Source organism: Mastomys coucha, unplaced genomic scaffold, assembly GCF_008632895.1.
Source record: "Mastomys coucha isolate ucsf_1 unplaced genomic scaffold, UCSF_Mcou_1 pScaffold6, whole genome shotgun sequence".
Taxonomy (NCBI): domain Eukaryota; kingdom Metazoa; phylum Chordata; class Mammalia; order Rodentia; family Muridae; genus Mastomys; species Mastomys coucha.
Window position 1 is genome coordinate 16,055,016 of NW_022196912.1, and position 20,459 is coordinate 16,075,474.

The 20,459-nt window shown below is 41.4% G+C and overlaps 1 protein-coding gene across 3 annotated transcripts in view; it reads left to right on the forward strand.

Moving 5' to 3' along the window:
- Positions 1-20,459, forward strand: part of Fez2 (fasciculation and elongation protein zeta 2) — a 39,886-nt gene that overhangs the window by 14,274 nt on the left and 5,153 nt on the right. Inside the window, exons 4-7 of one of the 3 annotated variants that reach the window (XM_031355757.1) lie at positions 689-830; positions 2,650-2,918; positions 16,542-16,622; positions 18,781-18,856. In XM_031355757.1, coding sequence (XP_031211617.1) covers positions 689-830; positions 2,650-2,918; positions 16,542-16,622; positions 18,781-18,856 — 568 coding nt within the window. Of the gene's footprint in view, positions 1-688; positions 831-2,649; positions 2,919-12,746; positions 15,139-16,541; positions 16,623-18,780; positions 18,857-20,459 lie in introns of those variants that run through there. The other 2 variants (XM_031355758.1, XM_031355759.1) reach the window with 2 other exon arrangements.

The following is a 20,459-nucleotide window of genomic DNA, read 5'->3' on the forward strand; positions in this document are numbered from 1 at the left end:
CTCCCTTTAAGTAGTGAGTACCTTTCTCTTCCCTTTAAAATTTCTACTTCCTTTTTCTCTCTCAGACTCTGGGGTCAGACTAGGCTTGAGTCATACCCGGTATGAGCGCAGGTCACAGTGTGATTAAAGCTGTGTGCATTTCTGGAGTCTTCCTTCTCCTTGCAGCCTTTCTCCTGTCTGATTCTGCTTTGGGTAATTTAAACATACCCCCTTGCCCTTCACTGAATTATAAATGAAATTCTTTTGCTGCTAGAGAGCTAACTTCTGCTTTATTGGTGAATATTTTTATGTATATTACATTTTGTAAGTTTTATGTCAAAGTTTTGGTTAATGTAGATTACATTGATGTTGAGCACATTTGTGTGATGTATAGTACATGTTCCTGTATTTACCATCTTTCAACTATAACTATGACCTGTGTCTGAGTAAGTTCTGGCACTTTTTTTCAGACACATCAAGATGTGCTAGGGTCTACTGAATTGCAATAGACATACCATATCATATTCTGTTTAATTTTGTGTTTATTACATTGTAAATTCCATAAGCTGTGTTCACTTTTAAATGTGCTTCTTGCACATAGTAGGTACTTGACATCCCTGTACTTGGGCAGTCTGGAAAGTACTGTGGCACAGTCAGGGCTTTTCTTTGCTAATTTATTTGATTAATAGCAGTATACATGTTTTGGAAGGTTATTGAAGAAATTGAAGAGATGATGCAGGAGTCACCAGACCCAGAAGACGATGAGACCCCCACACAGTCAGACCGGCTTTCCATGCTCTCCCAGGAGATTCAAACTCTTAAGAGGTCTAGCATGAGCAGCTATGAAGAGCGTAAGAGACCCTCCTTACATCAGTGTCCCTGCCTTCTGTCTCCATCTAACATAGAATCTCACCATTTCCCCAAAACTTTGATTTTCTTGGGTCCTCTCGTTATATAGTTCTCTGCACATACTTTGGCTTTTGTTCAGGACTCTGTTGTATTTTCTTCAGGCTCTGGATTAGTTTGCTTTAGGGAGAATTTTCTGTGGACTGAGTCGCTTGTACAACCTAAGTTTATTTCCTGGTTGTTCTGACTAGCTTCAGGTCCAGGGTTAAGGATGCGCTCCTCCCAGGGCCCCCCTGCTGGCCTGTGGGTGGCCGTCCTTTCTCTGGGCTTCCTTCCATACAAACCAGTGTCCTACGCTTCTTTATCTTCCTGCAAGACACAGGTCACATTGGATTGAGGACCAGCCTTACGCCTCATTTTAACTTAGTTATCTCTGTAAATATTCCAAATGCTGATATACTCTGTGGTACCAGAGTATAAGACTTCAGTATGCATTTTTGGGAGAGAAAGTTTAGCTCATAAAAAACAAGATAGTGATGTATTTATTGAAAATAATTCCTAAGTTTACAAACAGTTGTCTTTGATGTAGCTTTGAAGAATTTTGGGAAGTGAAATTTTCTTAGAATTGGATCTGAGTCTGTATGTGACAACACTGGACTGTAAATATCATGTGGTTGGTTGTCACGAAGAGGTTCTGAATAGCCATACCCAGCACGGGATTGCTCTGAAACTGGCAGCTGATGCATTGTGATTATCGCCAGGCCTGGTTCCCTGCTGGGTAAGATCCCATTATGATCTGGGATTGTATTTGTGGTTTGACCAGAGATCTGAGGCTGGGCTACCTTAATTCCTTTGTGTTTTGTGGCTTCTTTTTAACCTTTGGAAGGTTCTCTGACACACTACATTTTTTTCCTCTGATGTGATTTGGCCGCAGCTCTGTAGATAAGCCCTTAGCTTTGCTGGAGTACTAAATCCAAAATCCAGTCTTGATGCATGATAAGATACGAGAAGTATGTATCAGTTAGCTAGCATTCCGAAAAAGTTCCTCAGACTGGATGGCTTAGACAGTGGAATTTACCTTCTCAGAGCTTTGTAGGCCAGGTGTTAAAATCCAACTCCGTGGCTTGTAGATGGGGACAGCTGTGTTCCTCCTGGGTTTTCAGGAGGTCACCTTTGTCCTCTCTCTTCATTCTGTAAAGAGAGTAGTTACATTGGATTAAAGTCCATATAATAAACTCATTTTCACTTATGACCTTTCTAAGTCCTTCCCTCCAGTCATCCATTCTCATTGAGAGGTGCAGACACTGGAGCTTCAGCAATGGCCTCCTGGCTCTTCCATGCTGTGGAGTGCTGGGGAAGAACTGAACTGACTACCATGGACTGTCCCTTCTTTCATCCTCCTGATCTTCAGCCAGATTTATGAGACGGGGCATACAGGATCGAACAAGCACTTCATTTGATCCTTTCGGACCAGCTCTTTTTCCAGAACCCTGCCTGGTTGCTTGTCAGTTTGTGTCCCTTCCCTCTGATCTGTGTTTGTTCTTTTCCTCAGACCAGCTTCATTTCATTCTTGGTCATAGTAGTAGCCGTGGGATGCTTGATTTATACACATAAAAAATGGTTACATTTTTCTTCTCTTCTGAGTGACTTTATCTACTCACCTCTACTCATATGTACCCACCAGAGCTTCTTAGTTTCTGAGAAGTTTCCAAACAGTCAGGGTAATTGCTTAGACTTTGATTTGCCCTTTGGTTTAAAACACCCACTATGCTGCCTTGAAACAGCCGTGTCTAAGTGCTCACTGTACTTTGTTTCTGGCCACAGGAGTAAAAAGGCTGTCAGTGTCTGAGCTAAACGAACTGCTGGAAGAAATTGAGACCGCCATTAAGGAGTACTCTGAGGAGCTGGTGCAGCAGTTGGCCCTGAGAGATGAACTGGAGTTTGAGAAGGAAGTAGAAAACAGCTTTATTTCTGCTCTGATTGAGGTGCAGAACAAGCAGAAAGAACACAAAGAGACAGCCAAGAAAAAGAAGAAGCTCAAAAATGGCAGCTCTCAGAATGGGAGGAATGAGAGAAGTCACATGCCAGGCACAGTAAGTGATGTGTGCAGCAAGCACCTGATGCTGTCCATAGGTACCTCCAGCCCAGCTGGCCAGCAAGCACCTGATGCTGTCCATAGGTACCTCCAGCCCAGCTGGCCAGCGGTAGGTCTGGCAGGTCGCACCTGCGCAGTATTGAGCCTCTAACCAGAGCACCACTAGGACTCTGCTAGAACATGCTTCCTCAGCTCCTTCAGGAAGGTGTTTCTGAGCGATGCTTACTGTGCTGTCTGGATACCTGCGCACGGTAGTGTGCAGGGGTGCAGTCAGTGGAAGGAAGAGAAGGAGCAGGACAATGTCTTCAAGCAAAGAGGACTGGCCAGTGGCCACTCCTTACTGTATCAGAGGGATAGCAGGAATTAGTTTGCCCGGTGTGCTCATGAGTGGCTCTATTTTCTTGTTTGTGTTTAACTCTGAGGGTTGTATTATAAGCAATAAGCTACCTCTTTTAGGGGTAGCTGAGAACTGTGCTGAACATAAATGTAAACAGGTTCCTGCTGACTCATCAAAGGGTGTGGTGGCAGCTGTGTGACATCAGCCACTTGGCTGCATATTTAGCAGACCGAAATATTACTGAGAGGTGAGAGCATATTGGAATATTTGAAACCTCAAGACTTCATAAAATGTATTTTGTTTTCTAAAGTGATTTCATTGGTTAAATTTCATCATAAATATTATCAATCAGTTCTCTAGCATTTTTTTCTGTGACCAGCTGGGGTACTGTATAGTTCCACCCTGACTTCATATGTAAACAAATGTTGGTTCTATTTTTAGACTAGAAAGGTTGGGTAAAGTGATCCATTTTTCTGAAATCAACATTTTTGTCAATCACAATATAACATAATAATACATGTCACAAATTGGTCCTTAGGGTTTAAAGTAATAGATGTTCTCTCTTTGATTAAGTCTTGAATTATTTACCAGAGAATGAAATCTCATTGGCAAATGCTGATAGAATCCTAGGAAGCAAATCCAGTTGTTAGGTAGCTGGGTCCCCAATGTGTGGGTAATATGTAATCTCCCCATGTAGTCCATTAACAATATGGCCAATAACATGAATAGATTCACATTTTCTTACTGGGATGTCTACTTGTAGAATTCTAGGAAGAATAGAACTTATAAATTCATGTTGAAGGATCCTGATGAATTTAGTTTTTGAAAATACCAATGGAAAGAATGTCTATTTAGTCATTTCTAGTGATTATAAGGAAGGAAAAACATTTGTTTGACTATACTGTCCTGTAACATTTATTTTAAAATATCAAGGATAATATTTTCATTTGCATGTAGTATTTTAATAAAAATATACTTTTTAAGTTGCCTGTTATGGTAGTGGGATTAAGTGAAATGCTTAGTTGGTAAATCCTAGCATGGTTGGTAATTTCCCCATAACTGGTGTTAGGGATTACATGCAAATCCTCTATTTAGTTGGTGTTAACACATGGCTGAGAAAAACAAATTTATCCCTAGAGGGGTTTAAAGACTTCTTTTTGTAATTCCCGTATAAATAGGGTTAGCATGGCTCCATTGTGTACTTTTGTACAGTATTTATACCGAGAACTGGATTTGTCAAGACAGCAGGGGGGTTATAGTTAAACCTTTATTGGTCTTGAAATAGAGTCATACAAAACTCCGTTTATTTTTTTTTTGTAATAGTTGAACTCATGAAGTTGCTTCCTGGTCCTGATCCACTGTTTGTGTTAAAAACTTCAACAGGACAGTAATGGCATGGCTCAACTCTGGCACTTCTTTCCTATGTCTTATTTTAGCTTGAATGCCAGAGAGAAACAGCCCCGTCTGTAACACAGACGGCCTGAACCTGGTGATTTTGAAGATAGTTATAGGTGGTGCAGAAGAACTCTAAAGTGGAGCGGCCATTTGGGTAAACGGATTGCTAGAGGAATTCCTTCTCAGACGCTTTATGTAACGTGTGGTTGTGGCACGTAACTGACTAAGCGGACTGTCATCAGCAATACCAGCAGAACCTGGCCCCTCCATGTACACACATGCATTGCTTCTTTTTCCAGTGACCTCACTGTTTTCCCTCCCACCATGCATTTGAATGTTTCCTCGAATGTGAGATAATTTCCTTTTGTTTTTAATTGTGCTTTGAAACACATAGTATTTCCGTAATGGCCAACTTGCTCTTTTGAGTTCAGATGATGAACTCTGATGAAATACCTGACTGGGAATAGATCAGGGTTGAACTGTCCAGCTGTTGTCTTTCAGCATGTTTTGTTTCAAACATTTGCCCAAGAAAAAATTGGGGGAAGTGTTAGGACTGCTGTCTAGAGAATTAGAATATTTTATCCGGGTATGAGATTGCATTAAATATTAAAGGAAATAATGCATATCTTATAAAAGTGAAATGTAACCTTAGTTTGAGTATTAAATTTAGAGTAGTAATATACATGAGGTAAGGTATGGCAGTGTGCATTCATTTGGCAAGTTTGCTCAGGTCCTTGTTCCAGGCACTGTTCAAGATACAATGGAGACTAAACCAGGCCAGGCTTATGCATTGAGCACAGATTCTAAGGGGGCAGAATAATAGAAACAACCAACTAACACATAAACATACGAAAGGAATGATTAGCCTTTAAATGCCTTGAAACTGTGCTGACCACCGTGGCTGAGCTGCTGCTCAGTCATTGTGGATGTGGTAGTTGCTTCTCTGCTGTGGTCAGGGATTGGCAGAGGTTTGTCAGCCCCTCCCCCAATCTCAGTTTGGAAGGACTTAAGTCTTGGGGCAATGCGATTTGGGACAGCAGAGAGCTTGATGCTGCTTTGTCTTGAGCACCTGGAGCAGCCCGTGGGTGGTAGAGGCTGGCCTGGTGGTGCTCCTGTTCTCAGGATGGTGATGGTATGCAGGTAAAGGCATGCTCCTTTATATTTCACCATACTTTTCTGCAGCAGACCTCCCCTCTCCTGACTCTTTTCCCTTCCCTTCCTGTTTGTGTTTTTAAACTCATCCTTCAAAATTATGCTCAAGCGTCGCCGTCCTTTCTTAGAACCTTCTCTAAGGACCCCTCTGTCAACGTCAGCACAGAATGAAGCAGGTTCTTTCTCCCGGGGTTAGTGTGATTCCTTTCAGTTACTTGTAGCAGCATCGAAATAGCAATCCTGTGTGTTTGTGTGCTCATTGCTCTGATGCTTTCTGGAAGATAAGAAGTTTAACTTTGCTTTCTTGGTACTTTTTAGGTCCAGTATAAGGTACCTAGTGCATTTCCGTTGGATAAATAAAAGATTAATGATCTACACTTGTGTCTTGAATCTTTGTGTCAGGTGACAACTCCACAGAGGCTAAGTAGCACATTAATCAAGAGTCCTGGGCTAAGAATCTTTGAATCTTGTCCTGCCACTCTGAATGTAGAGACTTTTGAGTTTCAGATTAAATGACATACTGTATCTAAGATTAGCATATACCACGAGTAAATGTTAGTTATTGTATATGACCACCAGCTTGCTAAATATTCTACTCTGAGATATCTCATAGGAATCTGACATTTGTATTGTGAAACCATAGTTAGTGTAACTAGTTCACTCATACAGACTTACATTGAAATTGATAGAGTTTCTAGGTCGTCCCATTGTTAACAGTATTAGAGAGACCATTTGCCAGTACTTCCCAGAAGCAAAGGTCTGATTGGCCTTTTAAAATGGACTGATCTGGTAGGAAAGCTGAGGTCTGATCTATTTGTTTTCCTTCCTGGGTTGCCTATGATGTCTTAATTGAAATGGTTCTTATATTCAACTACTGCAGTACCATATTGTGTTGTAGTCATTGGCTCCAACCTCCATTTCCCACACAGTGCAGGCTCCTGGAGGGCTCATTTGCAGTTTATCAGTGCCTCACCCACCTCTAGTGGATACAGACTGACTCCCAGAAGGCCTGGAGGGCTCCTTTGCAGTTTACAGTGCCTCACCCACCTCTAGTGGATACACATTGACTCCCAGAAGGCTTGGATATTGGATTTGAATTAGTATTATTCCCCCAGGATTTTTTTTGGTGGGGGGTGGAGTGGGAGAACCAGGCTCATATTTTTATCAGACATTTTCACAGATCATTAACTTTTAGAGGCAGTTCCCTTGGGTATAAAAACAAGTTGAAATATTCCAGGATATGTTTTAATTCAGTTGCTCCGGTACATGCAGAATTATCCCGAGTTTGAAGACACTGTTGTTTACCTGCCTCTGTCATTGTGTGGATGAACCATGACTCTTGGGTTTACAGGACAGGTGGGAGGTGCTTTATTCTCAGTCTTTGGCTGCAAAGACTCTATAGATGTCTTTTCTACTTGGCCTAATCACTTCGAACCTTTTGGAGAGTTTAGAGTCTTATCACTCTCAACACAATCAAAAATGTATTAACTGGTATAACTTGGAAAACTTGCCTCTAATGCTGTTTGGGAGATTAGCAAGTGGTAACTATAAGTTGTAGAGAAAGCAGGAAACTTGATTGTAAAAAGAATATGATGCTATAGAACTGCTTTTGAAGTTGAGAAGATGATTGCCCAAAGATGGGGAGGAGCTGGATGGATGGAAGAAGCTCTTCCTTGGAAGCGCTCAGTGGAAGAAGGTCTTCCTGGGATGTGTTTTCCGTAGATGCATTACTTTGTTTCTGATGCACCTCTTGTTAGGACTGATGGCCAGTCTGCTTTGTCTCTTCTTGTCTTGCCAGAGTACCCCCAGTGATAGTTTTCTACTTAATCTTGTTCAAAGCTGACATCAAGGTAAGAGAATTTTGTTTTCATTTAGACAGTCAGTATTAGGTCACTTGGAAGTTATTTTAATTCTAGTTCTCAGCCTAAAAGGTATACTCTGACATATCTGCTTGAAACTAGGCTTTTTTTTTTTTTTTTTTTTTTTTTTTTTTTAGAAAAATAAAAGTACTAGGGGCCCTCTTTTCCCTTTTTTTAATTTGGAATTTCTAAATTGAAACTTTGCGAAGGTAGCAAAGCAGGTTACTCCTGCCCCAAATTCCTTCTCTGTTTATTTCATAAAGTTTTATTGAAATACAGCCATATGCATTCATCTACTTAGCACCAGTGACTGTTTTAATACTCTGGAGACAAAGTTAAAGAGTTTCACTGGAGGCTGTGTGGCCAGCAAAGCCTAAAATGCTAACTTTGTGACCTTTTACAGAAACAGCTGGCCAGCTTCTGATTTAAATTGAGTCTACTTAATATTAGGGGAAGGAACTGAAGAGAGAGGGCTCAATAGTTAAGACTATTTACTCCTTTAGAGGACCTGGAATTATTTCTAGCACCCTATCAGTTGGTTCGCAGCCATCTCTAATTCGAGTTTATAGGATCCAATGATTTCTCTGGCCTTCAAGGGCATTCCATGTATTTGGTGCACATACATACATACATGCAGGCAAGATATGCATATACATAGAATAAAAGGAAATCTATTCTAAAATTTAGGGGGAAATGTAGACTCAATTTGGATTTGAATTGACAGTACACAGCATATAATTCACACACAATGTTGCCATGTTCTGTCCTAAGAGTTTGTCATTTGGAACTTCTTCAATAGCCTGAGTAGCTTATAAGATGGCCATGCATTGACCAACCCATCTTCAAGTCTCATAAGCTCCTGGCCCAACAACAGACCTTTGTTCTGTGTCTAAGCTAGTAGCTAAGCAAGGGACCTGGTAGGTAGACTAGTTGTCTCTAGTTTGGAAATGAATAAAAGGAATAACTATGTTGGGTGTTTTCTGGGCACAGTTTTCCCACATAGTGGTAGAAGATGATTTAATAGAAAACAAGCGAAGGAGGTACTGATAGATCCTTTCTTTTTCTTTCTTTCTTTCTTTCTTTCTTTCTTTCTTTCTTTCTTTCTTTCTTTCTTTCTTTCTTTTTCTTTTCTTTTTTTTTTTTTTGAGACAGGGTTTCTCTGTGTAGCCCTGGCTGTCCTGGAACTCACTCTGTAGACCAGGCTGGCCTCGAACTCAGAAATCCACCTGCCTCTGCCTCCCAAGTGCTGGAATTAAAGGTGTGCACCACCACTGCCCGACTTCTTTTCTTTTTAAATAGTTCTCCGTGAAAGGATAGATTTGCCTTATATCTCCAAATGCAAATATTAATATATTTTCAACAATAATTTGTGGATGATAGTTGATGGTATTTCTTTTCTTCCTTTCCTCCTTTTTCTTTCCCTCCCTCTTCCTAGTCCTTATTTCTTTCTCATTCCTTCCCTACCCTTCTTCCTTCTCTTCCTTGCTTCTTTGGGATTAAACCTAGGGCTTCACACATGCCAGGCAGGGGTTGAACAGCTAAGTTATACTCTCAGCTCTGTGTTTTCCTTTATTGTGAAGAATATCTCCTAAAAATTAGCATTTATCTGCTTTGGAATAATTCAGGTTTTCAAACTTGGATATATTTGTTTTTTGAAAAGAAACTTTGGTGGAATTCTCTTAAACTTTATAGTTCTCATTGGAAGTATTTGACTTTCTTAAAGTCTTAAAACAAGATATCACTTTTATATCTTTTCTCTGTTTTTAGAAATTGGATCTCTATAGCCTTAGCTGTCCTCGAGCTCTCGTACATAGATCAGGCTGGCCTCAGACTCACCGAGATCCTCCTGCCTCTGCCTCCCAAGTGCTGCAGTTAAGGCGTGGCCGTCTACTCTCAGCTCTGCTCTCACAGCTCAAGCAGCATCTACTCTGAACATTTTTACTTTGTAAGCTTTGTCCTATTGTTTTTCATTCCTTCTTCATACCTTTCTAATGCTTTTTGTTTAATTTTAAGAACCTTGTTTTACTAAAAATTAAAACTACTATTCAATAAATTAGTATTTGATGAATGTCAAACTATCTAACCGGGTGTGATTTGTGGGGAGTGGTAATTATGTTTTTAAATAAAATTATTTTTAAATTACGTGTATGTTTTGCACCACTTCAGTCCTGGTGCCCACCCACAGAGGCCACAGAAGGTGTCATGTCCCTTGGGACTTGATTTACAGAGAGTTACAAACCACCATGGGGGTACTGGGAATTGAAACCAGGTCCTCTGGCAGAGTAGCCAGTGCTCTTAACCCCTGAGCTATCTCTCCAGCCCTATTTCACCCTCCTTTGAATTCCCTGAGCATAAGAATATTAATGGTAGAAGGGCAAATGAGAATAAGTAAGAAAGAAAAAAGTAGATGAAAAGCTTTCCTTAATTTTTTTCTTTCCCCTGTCACAGCTTTGGCTCTCCCTAGTTAGAGACCTGTGTGCGCCGGTTCAGATGGGGCATAGAACAGACACTCAGGCCCAGGGAGCTCTAGGCTCTGGGCTCTCTCAGCTTTGCTTTCCCCTGTATTAGATGCTCATTGTTTGTGAAAGGGCTGAATAAACTCCCACATCTGTCTGCTTCTCACTGCTTTCGAGTTTGCAGAAACTTTTCAAGTTCTCTTGACTGAAAGACCTTCACAGCTTTAGCTAATTTCTAGATCTTGTTGATTGTTTCTTTCTGTGGTCTTCAGTCCAGTCTGCTATGGCCTGCAGTCAGGAGCCCATTGTTTCTCAGTTATCGTCTTATTTCTATTTGGACAACTTGATGGAGTTTCTGCTGTTCTGGACAAGTGTAAGAGGATGTCATGATTGCTTTTGGAAATGATGACATAAGTGTTATTCCAGCACCCCATTTAAATGAATAGAGTCCAGACTTTTTTTTTTAAAATATTGATCTTTTCTAAGCTCATTTCTGAGTTCTTCCTGTGCATTACTTCATTTTAAACGACACAATAGCCACAGTCAGAATATTAACAATATTCTTATTGCCAAATCTTGAATAAGCAAATGTTAGGTCTACAGAGGCCTTAGCTCAAAGACATAGCAGGCAGAGAGAGAGGAAGCATGGTGAGAGTTATCTAGAGGGGGTAGAGGTTTCTCTAGTGGTGCAGAGCTCTCTGGAGAGAAGAGCCCGCTGTGGCTTGGCTTTCCTTTCTCTGAGCCGGGAAGGCAGGCTGTGCTCAGGCTCAGAGCTCTTACCTCCTTTCTTTATCTTTTAGATCTTGCTTACACTGTGTTTGTTGCTCCTGGTTTTACCTGAAAAAGGTTCCCAGAGAGTGGATGCCTTTGAGATTCTTAAGTCACACTCTTGCCAGGGAGGGACATGGTCAGAGGCAGCTGAATAGTTTGAGTTACTGGAGGCTCTGGGTTCTATGTCAAATAACCCCATCCTTCCCCCAGCCGTGCCACATGACGGTGGTGTTTTGTCTGTAGCAAGGGCAACAATGAGGCAAATACTGTAATGCTGAATCACCTTCCTGCCTATAGAAGGGTTCATGCAAAACATTCCCTTCCAAGAAGGGCATTTTGTGGAACTACGAACTCCTTCCTGAAGATGCCATGGGAGATAGCCTCGAACCAGAACACTCCCCACTGCGTCACTTTTGTGTTGGGCCATTTGGATTTTCTGCTTTGTGAATGCCAAATTGAATGGAAGGAAAACTGGCTACTGACACCTCCTGATATTTTCATTAATCTTAATGATTCATTTTAATTAAAATGTAACAGATCTCCAGCATTCTTCCTGTCTTTCAGTATTCATGGTCTTGAGACTTAGCAGCCAGTGCCTTGACATGTCTGTGGCCCCTCATTTTGAGAAGTGGTGAGCAGAGAAATGCCCCTTACTCCCTCTCCCCACTTTCTCCCTGCCACTTATGAAATTTAGTTGTGGAAAGAATCCTTACTCTGGTCCAGGTTAGCACCATAACCACTAATAGTACTGCCTCTGTTCTCCAGGATGTAAGTGTAGCATTGCTCCGGACATGATGCTTTTAAAAGATCATACTAATTTGTCTCTGAAGTTTTATCTTCTAAAATTCATTTTATCCAAAGATGTGGTGGTTTTTGTTTTGTTTTTGTTTTTTAAATTTGGTTTGTGTTGTTTTGTTTTTTTAAATGATGGAGCAGTTGTGAGGCAGGCTCTATCCTTGGTCTATGGAGATCTCCCCCTCTCCCAAACTCCTAGCCTTACTGCATTCTCTTAATCTTCTGCCTCACCGACCTTCTGCCATTCCTTTTTATCAGCCTTGTGTTAGTTGCTAGTTGCTGCATCCCTTTATGAGTCATGCCATTGCAGTATTTTGCCTGACTTTGTTAATCTCATGTTGAGTTCCGAGATTTGATTCCCTAGTGGAAACGTCAGATCTCCGTGCTTCACTCCTTTGATCAATAATTTTGTGTCCCATCATGTCACCATTCTCTGGTCACTCTTAGATGGCTTTTTTCTTTTGTGTCATTTTTCTTTCTCTCTTCTAAGAAGAAGAGGCCTTGTTATATGGTAAAAATTTTCCATTCAGAGGCTCTTGGCTTCTGGTGTTAAGGGTGTCACACCTGGAGTGTAGCAGGTAAATATACAAGCTCTTCCTATGACCCAGGCCCTGGGAAAGTCACTGTGACGGAGAGATGCAGGTGTCCCTGTTTCCCTCTTGAAAACAAACTCATTTCCTCTTAAAGGAAGAAAGCCATGCAGTAGACCAGTGCCGTTTCATCTCTGCATTGCTGTTGTCCTGGGTCAGTTACAGCCTCATAGTAATCTGGTGGTCAGTGTGTGTGTGCATGTTTGTGGTGCATGTGTGTAGCTTTGATTTGATGTTCCTTCCTAGAAAATAATGTACCTTTTTGGCTGAGGTAATTTGTATATTCATAGAATATTTAAATCAGAAGTCCTTCAGGTTATATCTCTTGAGCATCTTGGAGACTCAGGCCTCAGTAGGTGAGTCATGGTGTGCACAGCACGCCATGGCAGAACTGGAAGAAGACCCAGACCCCTGATTTGGAGTCTGGCTTTTTGCTGTCCAAGGTGACATTACTTTTTTTTTTTTTTCCAGATACTTTTGACTGGCACCTGACTCCTGGATTCATGTAAAAATCTGCACATATTTTATGAACATGAGTAGGAATTGCTCTAGAACAGTGGTTCTCAGTCTGTGGGTTGTGGCCTCCTAAGGGGTTGAACAACCCTTTCACAGGGGTTGCCTAAGATCACCTGCATAAAGAGATTTACATTATGATCCATACCAGCACAATTACAGTTATAAAGTAGCAGCAAACATAGTTTTATGGTGGGGGTCACCACACTGTGAGGAAATGTCCCAGCAGTAGAAAGGCTGAGAACCCCTGCTAACCCCTGCTATAGAGTCTTGTGGCTCAGCCCAGCCCTTAGGTCCTCATATGATGAGGACAAGGCTGTGCTTTTAGGGACATAAACGTGTACATGATCTGACTGTTTCTGTCGAATTCCTGAAAATGGATTTAATCAATCTCTCTGTGCCCCTACGCCAGTCCATCTCTTCAGATATTTTGCCCTGCATCTCCAATTAAAAATACTGTGAATGGTTGTCTGACTGGCTGGCTGGGCACAGTAGCTTTTGGCATGTGCCTGTTGAGCTGATCCCTCAGAGACTACAGGAGAGTGGCTGAGCCCAGGAGTTTGAGGCTAATGTTGACAGTGCACCAAGACCCTTTCTTAGACACAGATGGACAGACAGGCACACACACACACACACACACACACACACACACACACACACACACACACACAAGTACACAGTGTGATAGTTGAAAAACCAAAGTTTAGACATGCAAAGTGTCTTAGAGATATAGTACATGGGACAAAATGGGGTTGAAATCATGAGAACACTAGGCAGAGACAGTCCGATACTTGACAATGAAGCATCTAGAGGAAAGGGGTGGGGAGCAGTGATTCATGGAAAACTCAGAGGGATCTTAAGTGTCTTTGGACTTCAGTGTCAAAGAAGATGACTCTGGGGAAAGTGGGTTGAGGATTTCAACACTAAGACACCAATAGAAAAGAGGCCAGGTGTGAGGGAAGGGAGAAAATTGTGACTTTGTGTTTCCAGGGAGGCTGGTGTTCATAGTGGCTGGGGCACTTAGTTCTCAGCCTCAGCTGTTAACTAGTTTCTGTGTTGTGTTCTCTCTCCCTCCCCCTCTCCTTCCCTCCTCCGCACTCGCATGAATATATGTCTACATCCCTGCATCCCTAGAATCTCTTGACTGTCTATTAAGAGGCTATTTTGCAGTGGTGCAAGGTGAAGTAGAATCTTGCCATCTGCCACATTGCTTCTCTGTTTAGCTGATGGCTGGGGAGTACTTAGGGGGTAGGGGTCTCTTGGCTGTGGCTGCAGACCCAAGCACAGCAGTGGATCTGCTGAGGGGCTTGAACTCCAGCTTCTGCTGCAAGCATTAGTAGATGGTTGTGTTCCAGCTTGCTCTGATTTCCTGGGGTTGCCTTTTTACATCTTTCTACCAGGCTAGAATTCTGATGGCGTGAACGTCATCTTTTACAAACAGCCAAGTTTCTTGTAGTTGAGATAGTCCAGCAATGTTCACATCTGTGTGCTTAAGCAGGAAAACTGAAGTTGCACATGCATCTTATGAGTGTGAATTGACCTTTTTATGTTTTTTGTTTTTCTTCAGTGATTCTAATTAGCTTTTTGACTGGGAAAATTAAGCTAATGAATTTGGACTGTACTTTCCAAATAGTTTTCTTTTGTGAGTTCTGACTTCTTTATCCAGCTGAGATTTTCCAAGTCTGCATCTAGCTTTATCATTTCCTCAGATAATGGATCCAGGTAATACAGACTGAAAGCAAGCATTCTTTCTTGTCCTTTTCCAAGGGAATGTAGTTAACTAATGAGCTGGCTTGTTTACTTGAAAATCATCTTTATTGCTGGCTCTGGAGCCTGTGATGTCATCTCTTTGGATAACCTGTTTTACAAACAAGGTACGAATTATAAAATGGTGGTGTGTGAAGAATCTACAGAAATATATTACATAGGTTTTTCTTGTAAAAGTCTCTTTCATCCAAAGTAACAATTATATTCTCAGCAGACTGAGGAACCATGGGAATCTGTTGGCCAAGTCATTGATTCTCACCAACGTACAACTGTGGGTCTGGGTCTGACAAAGGTGGGGCAGGAGGGTGATAGAGAAGGAGGGGCATGCTGAGCAGCTCCCACAGGCCAGTGTGGGTGGGCTCAGATTTCCAACAGGCTGCTTGCCTGGGGTGTCTGGGTCAGAGTCTAATAGTCTGCTCCCTTCAGGGTAGCCCTTTTTTATTTCTCAACTCTTTGTTAATCAGGATTTCTTTACACTTTTAACATTTATTGAGGGCCTCAGAGGGCACTCATACATCATTAATTGGTCAATATTTACTGTATTAAAAGTTAAGACTAATAAAAGATTAATTCATTCAAAGTATCAAAGTGAAATGATTAATCATTATATAAATGGTAAGGTTTCGTAGACTATAACTTTAAAGGCTGGTTAGAGGAATGTCAGTGGTGTTTGGTTTTGTCACTTTTGTTGGTGACAAAAGCAGAGCTGAAGGACATGAGTCTTAGTTCCGCCTCTGCATTTAGTCCGCTCTTTGGAATGTCACACTGTACATTGTGACAGTCTGAGTGAATTGGAGTGTGGATATGGCCAAAGTACATGATGCACTTGAAAGAAATTGTATGAAGCCTAACATTATGCATGCTTAATCACAGCAATAACTTAAAAATAAGATAAGCCATATCTTAATAATATTAAGATAAGTTTGAGTTCCTGTTTCTTTAGAATTTCAATGTCTCTCAGATTGAGCCTGGGCCACACTTTGAGATTTCTGGGACTGATGTGCACATTGTCTGAGAGCAGAGCATTTCTATAACTTTCTTAGGACCTTCAGTGTGTTTACTGGTTCAACTTTCCCCCTAAAATTCCAGGGAAAAGCACCATCCGGTGACTCAGACTCCAGCTTCCTCCTCGGGAGCCTGTCCTTCAGTTAGTCATGCTGTAAGAATCTCTGCTGCCTTTGATTCAGCTGCTAGATAGGTGCCAGTGTGCCTCTCGATGGTGCGTGTAACTGCAAGCTGGGTACAAATCAAGATAAGTCACTGAAAGGGAAGAGACAGTCTCACTTGAATGCAGAGAGTGAATTCTAGGAAGTCTTGGAGGTTGTCAGGAGAAATAAGTTATAATTGTTTTCTAGAAACAGAGTGGGTATGTTTTCAGGGAGCTCAGCTGATAAAGTGGGATCTGTTCTGTTCCCCAGGAAGCATAAGCTGTGTTCTGATTCACATTTTCAGCAGCAAGGCAATGGCATTTGCCTGGAGAGTGAGTGGGAACAGTCTGTAGTCTGAGTAGCAGCATGGTCATCTGCCAAATGTCAAGTTTACCTTCCCCAAACTGATGGCAGAAAGATGTAAACTTGAGCTCAGAACAGGAAGATTGCAAAGGATTAGGCTTCCAAGCTTCTGATAAAATGTAGACAAGCAGTATCAAAAGGTATCTTAAGAATTGTGTGATAAACTATTTAATAAAGTAAGGGTACAGCTGACATTTACAACAAATTGGAACAAATCTATTAGTTACAGCGGGAAAGCTCTCCGTGGGTATAGTGGCCTACAAACAGTGGGTTTTGCATTGGACTCACACAGGAGTGGAAGTGAAAGCAGTCTCTACTCTGCATGATTCTGTCTGCTTTACGAGAGTGAGTAATCGTGGCATTTTCTAACTGCTTGTCTGTTGGGCACAGAAAGTCATCACGGAACATCCTACTAATAGTCTCTGAACTTCTGTCTCTGTCCTGTTCTTCCTGGGCCATGTGCTGCCGCCTTTAGCGCTTCAGTATGGAAGGGATCTCAAATGTCATTCAGAATGGCCTCCGCCACACCTTTGGAAACTCAGGCGGAGAGAAACAGGTGCTCCGTTATCCTTATTTTCCTCACCCTCTGCTTGTTCCTTTGCTCTGTGAGGGCCCTGAAAGTTGTCACTTTTACTAATTGAGTACGAGCATGGCTGGCAGGGAAGAAGTGCAGACTCACTCTGTCTGTGTGAACAGTGATGAACAACCTGCCTTTGGGGAGAAAGGGTTTAGATTGGACAACAGACTGATTGCATTCTTAAGCAGGTTTCAGGGCCCCATTTTCACGCCCACCTTTAACAAATAGTTATTAATATATTGATGTAATGGCTTGCATGATGGTGAAAACAACTGAACTGGAACATGATACATTGTTGCTAAAATTTAGGAAAGAAGATCTCATTTTGAGTAGAGTGTGGCCAGAGCTTGTTACTTTTGAGATTAGAGTCTTAGGTAAAAAAATATGCAGAGCAGATCTTCTCTCTTTTATCTGAAGTTGAGCACATTGTATAGTGAGCCAGCTCAGTTGTCAGCCAAGTGAGGAGCAAGATATCATGGATACAGAATTATATTGCCGTGAGACTGCTTAGTCAGATGTGTAGAAACTTGGTTTGTATTTAGAGTTTTGGATAATTCAAAGGAGGGTCACAAACATGGGGATGCATATATTGGTGAATGTATTTGAAATTGTCTTTCACTATTTGAAAATTCTATCTGACTAAGACACTCTTGTAGGCCAGGTCTTGGCTGAATAAGAAGGTGTGCCACTGTAAGATGTAGGAAGTTTGTCAAAAGAACCAAATGCCTAGAGATTCTTAAGAAGGTCTAGGTTTTTGTGTATCACTCCAGAGGGGAGAGAGCTGGCATTAAGGAGGACAGCTTCACACTGACATTCACAGCTGATAGAGAGGCCCCTTGGAGATGGGTGAATTCTAGTTGTTATTCTGTGCCCCTTGCTTCCCTTAACCTGCAAGATGGAAAAATACCCTACAGTTGACCTGGCTCATGAGGAGGTGGCCATATGGGCCATGGCAAAGATTCCTGATGCTTCTTCACGTCGCTTGACACCATGAGTAAAGGCTCAGGTGGGCACATTGGCATTTATGGGATTTTTTTTTTAAAATTATATATATAAACATACTTGGCTGTCCAGATGAGCCTCACCTGGAGGATGTGGGGCTCTGAGATTTAAAAAAGTTGAACAGCTCATTTTTCCTATTGTCTGAGCCTCAGGCCCAATTATTGTTTGTTTATCAACTTTTTCTATCCTAATGTTTTAGTTATTTATAGAACCACACAGTCTGTGGAGATTAGGAACAGAAATGGGGTTAAAAATGAATTTGTAGGACAGGCTTGAAGAAGTTCAAGGACAGGATAGGACACTAACTTTCTATGTGAGCTTTTGTAAGGTGCTCTGAAGTATAGAGTAAAGGGTTCTAGATAGTTGGTTCTGGAACACACTTCCATGAGATTTTTCTTTTCCTTTTTGATTTTTTAATCCTAAGTATGATAGTCATGAGTGTTTAGAGAGAGTGAATTGGCTGGACAATTTGTCACAAATTCAGAGATTATTTTTACTATTCATTTACCCTTTTGACCATTCTTTCTCAATTATCTCATCTCTAATATCTAAGGCCACTTATATATACTTACAATCACTTAACATATTAATTTTGTTTCAGTAATTGATTGGGAAGTGAGTCTTTGTTAATGTCTGGAAGAAGTTGGTTTGTGTTCTGAAACATTGTCATGTTATCCAAGTTGACTGTTGTTTTCAGCCAATAAGAATGGTCTGAAAGGGAATGATTTGACAGCCAGAGATTATTATTTGTATATATTGTTAAAACTGTGCTGTTAGTTTAATGACTGTTTTGAAACTATGTTGAAAAACATGCAAGTAAAGTACTATATAAGACTCCACATTAAAAATGAGCAAATGAGCCAGCTGTCCTCGGACCTCGCTCTGCGAGATGTTCAGTGACTGGGCTGTAGGAAGGCCCTCACTTATACTGATGGGAGACTTTACATAGCAGGCAGAATTGGGGAGAAAAATGAGCCCCAGAGGAAAGACTAGACTGCAGGGACAGCTGCCTGTGCCCATGTGCCCACCTCCAAAGCAGCCCTCTGTTAGATACTAGACTTAGGGAGTGCATTGCTCAGAATGTAAATTCATTCAGGCCTGAATGATATATATATATATATTTTTAATTTGACAGTATTTGACGACAGTCATCCCTTACGAGAAAAAGAATGGCCCACCGTCTGTCGAAGATCTTCAAATATTAACAAAAAGTGAGCAAAGACATATTTAAACAACTTATCATTCGACTTTTGCTGATTCCTAAACTGTTGTTTTTTTTTCTGAATTTTATTTTTGTTTTGTCAGTGTAGGTTGGTAAATGATGGGTACCATCCTTTATTCTTCTGACAGTGAAATAAACAACTGTAATATCAAATATAGTGCTGACGTGAGCATTGTTTGAATTCTTTGCCTTAATTTTTGAAATATTTGTGAGCTAAGGGTTTTTTTTTTTATTTCAGAAAACATGTAAGTTGAATCTCTATCATCATGCATGAGAGCGTGTCTGTCTGTCATTGAATAAAATGCTTTGTGGCTCTCATGTGACTTAGTGACTGAGTAGGAGAGAGGTAGAGATGTAGGGTAACAGCTGCCTTCTTGGGAACCGGAAAGCAGAGGTAGTCATTGCGAGACTGTCCTAAGTTGGCAGTGAGGCCTAAGAGCATGTATCCACTCAGCAAGCATTGCTAGAGTCTGCTCCGGGCCATGCTGTTTTCTGAGCACATTAATGAATGAAACAGACAGATACTCTACCTGTATGTGGGGGTAAATTTAAAATGATTTGTGTGGTTAATAAGTATATGTAGTATTGAGTATGCCTTAGAATAGTTATAAGCAGCTGCAGAAACCTGGCCACTCTTTATTTTCAGGGATATTCTTGTCACTTTCTCTCTCTTGGTAGCAATGGAATGTTATGATAAAAATATTTTCTCAATTTATCCTACAGTGAATAAATTATGCCTGATTCTGAGCAAGTCACCATCAGCTCCGTGTGGGCTGAGAGACGGCTCAGATGGCTGCTTTGCCAGAGGACCCAGGTTCAATTTCTAGCAAGCACATGGCAGCTCACAACTCTTTGTGACTCTAATTTCAGGAGATCTGACGTCCTCATCTGGGCCAGCCAGACACATATATGATATACAGATAACACCCTATGCCAAACACACACACACACACACACACACACACACACACACACACACACACACACACAGTTGTCTAAATTTCATAAACAAAGAAAGTGATAGGATAACCGCCAGCCCTGTGGCTCCCATATGTAAACCAGGACTGAGGGGGCTGAGGTAGGAGGAGTGCCCTGAGATCCTGAGATTTGACCGTCCTGGGCTACAGAGACCCTGTCTCAAAACAAACAAACAGAATAGAAAGGATTAGATTTATGAGAAGGAAGTGTATATCATGTGGGTGGATACTGTTAGTGACATTCCGGCAGGAAGCCCAAAGGGGGACAAGCAGCTTCCTCTCAACCACTCGCTGCCTGCTAACCTTGGCCTTTATACATTTTAGTGAGCAGTACATGAAAAGTCTTACATTCAGATAAAGGTAAACCAAGTGATGCCAGTCAGTGTGAGCTGAAGAAGCCAGAGCTTAGCTGGGTGGGTGGTCAGCCTTCTCATTCTCAGCAAGAGCATGCAAATTTGTGTGTCCAAGATCTCATAAGATGGTTAGTTACAGGGCCGAGTCTCCTACAGGGCAGCTGCACCCTCAATGACCCCAGCTCCTGGAATGTCACTTTAGAGAGAAGTTTTTTAAAAAAAAAAAAAAGCTGAAGCCTAAAAGCGGAAATGCTGAACCTAA